This window comes from Acomys russatus, chromosome 20 (assembly GCF_903995435.1).
Source record: "Acomys russatus chromosome 20, mAcoRus1.1, whole genome shotgun sequence".
Lineage (NCBI taxonomy): Eukaryota > Metazoa > Chordata > Mammalia > Rodentia > Muridae > Acomys > Acomys russatus.
In genome coordinates, this window is record NC_067156.1 from 52,831,636 (window position 1) to 52,840,636 (window position 9,001).

The 9,001-nt window shown below is 44.4% G+C and overlaps 1 protein-coding gene across 1 annotated transcript; it reads left to right on the top strand.

The window, feature by feature from the left end:
• Nucleotides 1–2,258: 2,258 nt before the first annotated feature.
• On the top strand, nt 2,259–7,187 carry Pmaip1 (phorbol-12-myristate-13-acetate-induced protein 1). The gene is made up of 3 exons (XM_051163196.1): nt 2,259–2,494; nt 4,756–4,914; nt 6,997–7,187. The coding sequence occupies exons 1-3, from the start codon at nt 2,443–2,445 to the stop codon at nt 7,098–7,100; spliced, it is 315 nt and encodes a 104-aa protein (XP_051019153.1). The 5' UTR covers nt 2,259–2,442; the 3' UTR covers nt 7,101–7,187.
• The last annotated feature ends 1,814 nt before the right edge of the window (nt 7,188–9,001 follow it).

Below are 9,001 nucleotides of genomic sequence, written 5' to 3' on the forward strand. Positions count from 1 at the left end.
ACTGCATTATTTCATTAGCTCCTGTAGCCCCATGATTACTTTTCTTGCAAGGCCAACATACAGTCCTATTTTATGAGTTACCTAGTTCTAGAAGAGGGAATTTTTCACTCTTGGTTTCTAATTCTTTTCATAGAAAGGTAGACCAGGGGAAATTTTTTTCTACAGTTTCAAATCTGAAGTCTTAAAAATGTCATCCATCACTGGGTATGGTGGCACAGGCAGAGGCAGTCGGATCTCTATGAGTTCGAGGCCAGCCTGATGTACAAAGTGAGTCCAGGAGAACTAAGTCTATACAGAGAAACTCTGTCTCAAAAAACTAAACAAAACCAACCGACCAACCAACAAAAAAGTCATCCATCAAGGGCCTGCTTTGACTTTCTCTGAAGCCAACTCAACTCCAATCTCTCTCTCTCTTTCTCTCTCTCTCTCTCTCTCTCTCTCTCTCTCTCTCTCTCTCTCTCTCTCTCTCACTCTCTCTCTCTCTCTCTTCCTTATAAAGGCACAGGTTTGTCTAAGATTTGTATCCTTGATAGATGAACAATCTTTTATAATGAAAATGTCAGAAGACAGGATTGCCACAGGCAAGCCTTATAAACAATGTTAAAATTTGCTTTTGTCACGGTGTGTGTACTCAATACATTTCAGAGCCGGTGGTTTAAACTTAAGTTTATTAGTCGATGCAATCAATAAATTAACGGCGTTCTAGGGAACTAAGGAAGTCAGTGTGAGCGATCATTTGTTTCATACTTGCCCCTTGGAATTTACCACACTCAAAATCATCCAACATTAGCTTTAAAACAAAGTTGCTAAGCCCGATTAGTTTCGTTCATTCTCTCTATGTTGTCTGTGCCTCCTCTAGTGCCAAGTCATGAATAAATATTTGCTAGTTCGTGCAGATTGAATGACTTAAGGGGGAAAAAACGATTAAGAAGCATACAGGAGCCATTGGATGTAAACAAGAACAGCAAGCCGGAGGAGTTTGGGGCTCCAACTCCCTCTAACCCGGCGGCTGCCAATCTGTTGTTAATTTACTTGGCTCTTTTGGAATATGAAGTCTGAGTTGCCTGAGTTTATTTTCCTAGAGACACCAACAATGCGGGCTTAAGCGAACACCTCTCCGAATTCCATGCAGCTGCCTGCATCGAACCCTGGAGTCTGCACCAAACAGCAATATAAAATGCAAAATAAAGCAACACTATTTTCTGAGACCGGTCATTGCTAGCAGGGGCCTCGTGGGTCACAGACAGCAGTTGCTCCCAGTGGGCCTGCCAGGGTTCACTTCAGAGGGGCATTGTTGTCTGCCTCAGAGAAATTGGGCATTTTAATCTCTATCAAATTATTTTTGCATCTGAAAAGTGATCAAACTTCCCTGGGCCAGGTTGAGGACAGGATGAGAAAATGTAAACTTTTCTTTATCAAGAAAGTCTCCAAACCTGTTAGCTAGAATTATTCAAGCGCCAGCCAGCCAGGGCACAAGAAAGTTCCTGTTCCCAGATATCTTCCTCCGTCCTCAAAGGATCTAGACATTTCATAGATGAAGGTGGCCCTTTCTCTGTGCGGTATCAAAACATCCAGAGGGAATGCGCGTGGCTTTTCAACAATCCCAGTGTTGCCTGGGAGGACTAGCCCGAAGCCGGGAGCCACACCCGCACGCGCCTGCCCAACGCAGACACAGCTTCTTTATCATAACAATTTGCAGTCACTACGCAGCTTTCTCAAAGTTCAATTTTGTACTCGAACTTGGGACTCTTCTCACGTGACGTCTGCTAGGTAAAGACTTCGTCTTTTCATTTCCTTGGAACGACCCAAACTTTAAAATTGGAAACGGTTTCCCTTCCCCATTCCTTTCTGGGGTTGTTTACATTGCCCTAATTGGCGAAGAATAATAAAGGCCAGGAGCCTTGTCTCACCCCGCTTCCAACTTTCTTCCCAGTTAGATTTTCTTAGCCACTCTTGGCGGCTGCTACTGCCACAGGGTCGACGCGACCTCTCAGAGTCGATCTTTGCCTCCCACCTTCGTTTTTTTTAAGAAAGCAATTTGGGGGCTGAGCAGGACTCGCTCTCCTTGCGCCCCCCACCCCCCACCGTGGGCCGGCGCCGCGGCGGTCTGTGGCTTGTCCCGGCAGGTTGCGCTCGGGGGCGTCTCGAGACCTGCTCCACTTTGCTCCCGCGCTGCCGCTGCTCGCAGGGGCGGGGACACGGGCGGGCAGACGTCAAATTACGTCACCAGGGAAGTCCCCATAAAATCCCAGAGCAGGCGTGGGGAGCCTGAATTGAGAGAATTCCAGCGCTCGGGCTGCCGGCAGAAACTCAGTGCGTCTGGATCGCGTGGCACCCACGGTCCCATCTTGTGCAGCCCGAGTCCTGTGGGAGCCCCACAGCCCAGATTGGGGAACTTCAGTTCCCCCGGTGCGCAGCGGAGATCGCCGCGGCGCTTGGGAGATGCCCCGGAGTAAGGCGCTTCAGAACGCGCCGGCGAACCCAGAGCGGGCAGGTACCTAGCAGTTCGGCCCGTGGACACCATGGCTGGATGGGTCAGGGTCGAGGTCATGGTTGGGACGGTTCAGCCCTTCGGGTCTCGGGCCAGAATGTACGCGCCTGCAATGTTCGGGCCAAATCGGCTCTAAGGCTCGTGCCTTCGACGCTTCTAGAAAGTTCTTAAGGGGCTTCTATCAGGACTGTGGGCCTCTGGGGGAGCCCAGCCCAGCGTGTCATTGAGATGCAGGTGCATTTTAGGCCGGAATTACCGTCTGTTCCCTGGGTTTCTACTTGCACTGACTCAGGGACCAGGAGGAGGGAAAAACAGGTGCAGGCATAACCTGAAAGATGGTTTTAGGGGCAGGTGCGGGTGGGAGAGGTCTCAGGGCCTAGCGCTTCCCTGACAGGCCCTCTCCTCCCCAGACCATCTTTGGGAGCTCTCTTCATCTCGGTCCCCACTACCCCACTACCCCACCTCCAATACCAAGGAAAGCAGCGTTCAAACTTCGGATTCTATCACCCCGAACCCCTGGAGTCGTGGGCTTGAGACTCTGGTATTGAGAGCTTAACTGTCCAGATTGGGAACGTTGGAAATTGAGGAGAAGAGAATTTGGTCATTGACTCTTTCACCCATCAACTCTCCCACTCCAGTCACTCACATGCAACTCCCTAAAACTGTTCAGGGTCGTCCATTTTTATTTATTTTTATAAATCTTAATCTAAGGTGGCAGTCACCTGCTCAGGGATTGCAAGGCTCCTGTCCAGAAGTAACTTTGCGGGCATACTGGTGTTTACTCAGTTACAGGCTCCGTTTCTCCTATGGCTTTATAAGGCCAGGAGGCAGAGGTGGTACATTGCAAGTGTTAGCTAGAACCTGGATGGAGGAGCTTTGCTTTTTTTTTTTTTTTTTTTGGTGTACATATTTCTGGAAGGTCCAACATGAGCATGGCGTTGTCTAGACAGATTTAAAGAGCAGCAGAGAGGTCAAGTAGTTAATGTGTAGCTCCAATTAAATTATGCCGGGCATTAAAGGTATGCTGGGCATACCTGTCTCTAACTCCAGCGCTCAGGACACTGAGGCAGGAGAATTGAATTAGACTAGATTGTATAGTTTAAGGCGGTTTCTGTTTTAGAGAGACCCAGGCTTTAAAAAAAAAAAAAAAATCAGTTCTCTCTCTCAAATCAAAGTAGTAGGGCTGGTGTGTAGTGAAAGGGTAGAGCAATTGCCCAGCATGCCAGTGGCCCTGGGATCTCTGAGCTGCTTTCTACCCCTCTCCCTTTTGAGAAAGTACTAAATGCTCCTAGAAATCGAGACTTCCCAATTTGTATGCAGCATTTAATATATTTCACCTTAAAGAGTGTTTTGTTAATATTTCTGAAAATATTTGACCCTGGAGCTCATTAAAACAATGCACACTGTGGGATCTCTTAAGGCCTCTGGTTTCACTCAGCCGTTAAAGAAACTTATCCAAAAGTAGGTTTAAGAGCTTGTTTTACTATGTACTTAAGTTCGTATTCGCTGTCAGTCTAAGCAGCAGGCGTCTGGTTACAAAATAGACCAGCTTTTAAATTTGTACTCAGAATATTTGGTCATAGTCGGGGGTGGGGGTGGGGGCAGTATCAGAACAACCAGAACCAGAATTGTTCTTTGAAATATTTTTAGAAGTAGACCGATTGCATATTAGTTTTACTTACTTGTGACAGTTTTCTTAATATCCAGCTAATTGTGTTATTCTTAGTATCATCCAGCTATTAGAACGCCTAAATTCTAAAAAGCAGTAAGACACGAGTTTAACCTTCCTGCCTTTCTATAGATGTGCTGAATTGGCACATAGTAGTAGTAGGCTTATAGGAAAACACTGGTTTGGTTTTAAATTATTTTAGGAACTGTGGACTATTATAGTAAAATTATATGTTTTCTTTTTTTAACGAGAAAATATCAAGTTTTAAAGGAGGGCACTTTGCCATTGGAAAAACGGATCTACTTTAAAAATGACACGTTTTTAGAAATTGACTTTTGTTCCCTGGTCAGTCTTAAATGAGAGATAAAAAGGAGACCTCACAGGATTGGTTAAAGTAAGTGTCTATATTCGTTAACTTTTATTGAGCCACCAGCGTTGATGTGTGAGTGCACACAATTCTAAGTCCCTCCTCACATTTGAAAAACTGATGCGTCCAAGTAGCATTCTGAGATGCTGCCTAGGTGGGTGTGCTAACTTGCGGGTCACCGATTGGATTGTTGTCAGTGTTCATTTCCAGGGGTATTTCTTTTTTTAGAGCTAGCGCCCGAGTTCGCTGATCAGCTCAGGAAGATTGGAGACAAACTGTATAGCGCTTGGTGTGAGCCCGACATCACTGCGGTGCTGGCGGAGATGCCCAGCAAGAAGGAGCGGAAGAGTGCGCCGAAGAGCCCGAGCCCAACGCGGGTGCCAGCAGGTATGGGTCCCGGAGCTGCGGCCCTTCGGAGGCCCGGCTTAGTCCGTTGGAGCTCGCGCACGCTTGGAGCGTGCCTTAGGAACACCATAAGAAAGTTCTCGAAGCAGCAGCTTGCATGTTAGCTAGGCTTATTTTTTCTCCGGGGGAGGGGGGACGGGGACGGAGGGCGGGTACCGGCATGTGCAGGCGGCTACCCTAGACGGTCACTTACAGCCCCCTGGGCGCTGCCCGAGGCAGGGCATCGTCCCTGGGACTCAGCTCAGAGGGCTTGTCACCGCGAATTGCCCCCACCTACAGGACTAATAATAGCATTTCTTAAGCTGCTTCGGGGTCCAGTTATTCCAACTCAAGGCTGTTTAAGGTTTAAGGACACCCCGCTGGGGTGCCTGAATTCTGGAATCAGGAGGCCTTCCTCCTTAGTTAGCATTTTAACTGTCCCTGTTGGAAAGGCCAGGGGGAGGGGTGGTGTTTATCTGGTAAGGAGGTGTTCTTTTTTGCATTGCCTTGTCCCTAATTTCATCACTTTTGCGGGGGGGGGGGCAGCCCACCCCATCTTTTCACCCCAGCACCTTTTGTGTGTGTATGTGTGTGACTCTCACCCAAGGTCTACTACAATCAGAAACTTAGGGCTTGGAAATCTCTGTAGGACAGACTGCTGTTTCATCAGACATCTGGAGTAGCCTTTTTGCTTTCTTTTCTTAGGCCAGGAGGTGTGCTGAGAAAGTGTTACAGAGCTCCTGTGACCCTGGCTTAATTGGCCCTATAGGGGTCAGCTCTGTCTGGAGCTTGCTTGAATGGGAGTACTGGCTGCCTTTTGGGATGTCGGGAGTTTTACTCATGTTTCTAAATTGAATGCTAGATAGTGTTTGTTTTTTGGAAGAGAGAGGGTAGTTTTTTTTTCCCCCTTTGTTTTTGTCTGTGTGTTTTGACAGAGTCTCATTAAATACAAGCTGGATTTGAACCTGCTAATGTAATAGTGGAAAATAACCTTGAGTTTCTGGTCCTTTTCTCTCTGGGATTACATTACCCAACTGACCCACATCCTCAGTTGTTGTTGTTGTTGTTGTTGTTATTATTATTATTATTATTATTATTATTATTATTATTATTATTATTATTTCCTTTTGAGACAGGGTTGGGTTTATTTGTTTGTTTGTTTTTTCCATGTAGCTTACCTGTCCTGGGACTAGTTCTGTAGGGCTAGCCTTGAACTCACAGAGGCCTGACTGCTTCTGCCTCCCAAGTGCTGGGATTAAAGGCATGCACACATTATTTTTCTTAATAACATTCAGCTAATTACTATACTTCAGTTCCAAGAAAATATGGAAATAATTATAAAGATGGGAATCAAACTGTCTCCTTTACGCTTCTCCATAAAGACAATGGATTGATACAGAGTAGGCTTGTAGACATAAACTGGTTTAGATCAGAATGTAAATTTGACATTATTTTAGAAAAGCCAGGCTGCAATTCCAGCACACAGCCCTTGGAAGCGGAGGCAGGATTAGGAGTTCGAGGTCATCAGCTTCACAGCAGGCTTAAGGCCTAAGACTTTATTTCAAATCAACAAAGTAAGGTTGTTTTAAAGTGTAACTCCACCTTTACGAGATTTTTATGACTCTCATGGGGAAAGAAAAAGAGTTCCAAAAGGATAGTTTTATATTTGCCTGGTGTGAGAGAGGCATTGGAGCTATGAGATACTGCCATTTGAAGATCAAGTCTACTTGAAAATATCACAAGTGATTGGAATTTGACTTTTGTCCCCTGCCCAACCTTAAAAGAGAAAAAGATGACATCATGTGAAATGGCTATGGGCTGACTAATGGCACTGCTGGTAAAATTTTAATACATGCAATTTCTATATTTGGAAGAGAACTGACCTCATCTAGGGTGGTTTTAAAAAATCAAAACAAATACCTATACCCTTACCTGACCTATGTGTCTTTATATTATTACCATTCTGGGAAAGTCAGGTGCGCTAACGCTGAAGACATGCCTGAGAGTACCTCAGCCTTGCACTTGGGTTGTGTGTTATTCTTACTGCTTTACAGTGAATGTTTATGTCTAATTTGTCTTTTTCAGACCTGGAGGAGGAGTGCGCTCAGCTCCGGAGAATTGGAGACAAACTGAACTTTCGGCAGAAACTTCTGAATTTTATTTCCAAGCTCTTTAATTTAGTAACCTGAGTTCTTCAAAAGCTTTTGCAAGAAGGGACCTCCTAGACAGGAAGTTTCCCCCCGCTGGTGCAAATGTCTGTTAATTGGATGGACTGTGATGTCGTGGGAAAGGATGAGGAGACACGCCTGCTTTTGGTTCCCTGGGCGGGGATGATGAATGAAGAGACGGAAGACGAACGTCTTCAGGAAAGTTTTCAAAAACCATTGAGATGTGATAGTGTGGAAACCACACTTATGTCAAAACAAAACTAGAGGAATCCTGGGGATTGGAGAGTTGTCCTGGTGTGTTTGCCAAAGGTCGTGGGCTAGAGTAATAGAGGGGGGGGGGGCATAGTAAATGATTGCATTGGCTGGGGGCAAAGTAATTCAGTGTTCCTTTTTGACAACTCCAGAACAATGCATACTGTTTAGTTTCATCCACCTCATTTTCTAAGAGAAAACATTTCATTTTTCATAACACTGAATGTTATAGTGAAAATTTATTTCATAGGTCACTACAAGCTTACTGTATTATGTCTGTTTAGATGACTTTTAAGTGTGTTACTTTAACCATTAACTGGAAAGCATGGGAAAAATACCAAGTAACTGAAAAAAATATTAGAAGTAGAGCAAGGTTGTTTGGTTCCCGTAAAACTCTTGCAGATTGAATATTTTGTGATTAAAAAAAAAAAAGTTTGGGTTTTATGTAACCTTAAATAGGAAAATAAACTTTTAAAAGTTGATGTAATTAAAGCTTAGTCAAAGATTCATAAGAAAGTTCTGAAATTTTGTAACCTTCCACAGTTATTTCTTAAGGTTTCTAAGACATTTTTCTTTGTTTGTTTTTGTATTTGGAGACAAGGTTCCTCTGTGTAGCCCTGGCTGCCTGGAATTCCCTCTGTAGATCAGGCTGGCCACCTGCCTTTGCCTCCCAAGTGCTGGTTTAGAGTTTCAGTTTTAATCTGAGCTAGGAAATGGGACACTCAATAGCAGCTCAATCCTGGTTAACAGTGCAAGAGACTTGAATAGACATTGCCCCAAAGGCAGAGAAATGGTTCAGAGAAATGGAAATAAAAGCCACTATGTATGAGATGATCTTATACGCTCTGGACTTGCCTGTTACCGGAAATGAAAGATAACAAGCTTGCTGAGGACTTAAGAAGGAATGTTTGTATGTCTTTTATAGTATTGTAAGGTAAGACACTTATTTTGTAAAATGCCATTGAGGTTCCCTGAAAAGCTAAGAAGTAAGGCACCCGAAACCCAGCTATCCCACTACTGACTGTGTATGTGAAGGTGTTGAAATCTGTCTGCTGAAGGGAATAGCTATACTTCTGCATTTTATTATTATTATTATTTGTATTAGCCAAGACATGGGAACAACTGATGGAGGACTGAGAGGGTTTTAAAAGTAGAAACATAGACAGAATTGAACCTTAAAGGCAAGAAACGTTACTTGCCAAATGTGGGTGTTGCACAACCCAGGTGCCTCTAGAGACGAAGCTCTGCTGTCCTTATTGTGACAAAGGTCAAAGTGAACAAATAGGAATATGATGGCTGGGGAGGGGCTGGAAGACAAGAAAATGGCCATATCAGTTTTAGAGTGGAAAATGAGAAGTGAGTTCTAATGTTCTTTTCTATAGCAAGGTGACTACCACTCATGTGTACTTGACAACAGCTGAAAGGATGGTGCCTGTTCTGATCACAAGGATGAGCTGTCTACCGGAAGCAATGGGATATGCTAATCACTGTTTGACTATTTTCCCAGGGTATCTGTATATTGAAACTCAACCCGTTTAGCCTTTAAGTTAACTAAAACCAAAAGTTGTCCCAAAAAAAAGGGAAATAAGCTCGTGACTGAGCTCTACTGGGAATAATAGTTAATTTACCTATTTATAATTTAAGTCTTTTGTTTCGTGTGCGCATGTGTA

What these genes read in the sequence shown, in the direction of transcription:
- Pmaip1 (XM_051163196.1), top strand. Translation starts at nt 2,443, where the DNA reads ATGCCCCGGAGTAAGGCGCTTCAGAACGCGCCGGCGAACCCAGAGCGG. An exon ending in GGCGAACCCAGAGCGGGCAG is followed by an intron (nt 2,495 to 4,755) that starts GTACCTAGCAGT and finishes TTCTTTTTTTAG; the next exon opens with AGCTAGCGCCCGAGTTCGCT. An exon ending in CCCAACGCGGGTGCCAGCAG is followed by an intron (nt 4,915 to 6,996) that starts GTATGGGTCCCG and finishes TGTCTTTTTCAG; the next exon opens with ACCTGGAGGAGGAGTGCGCT.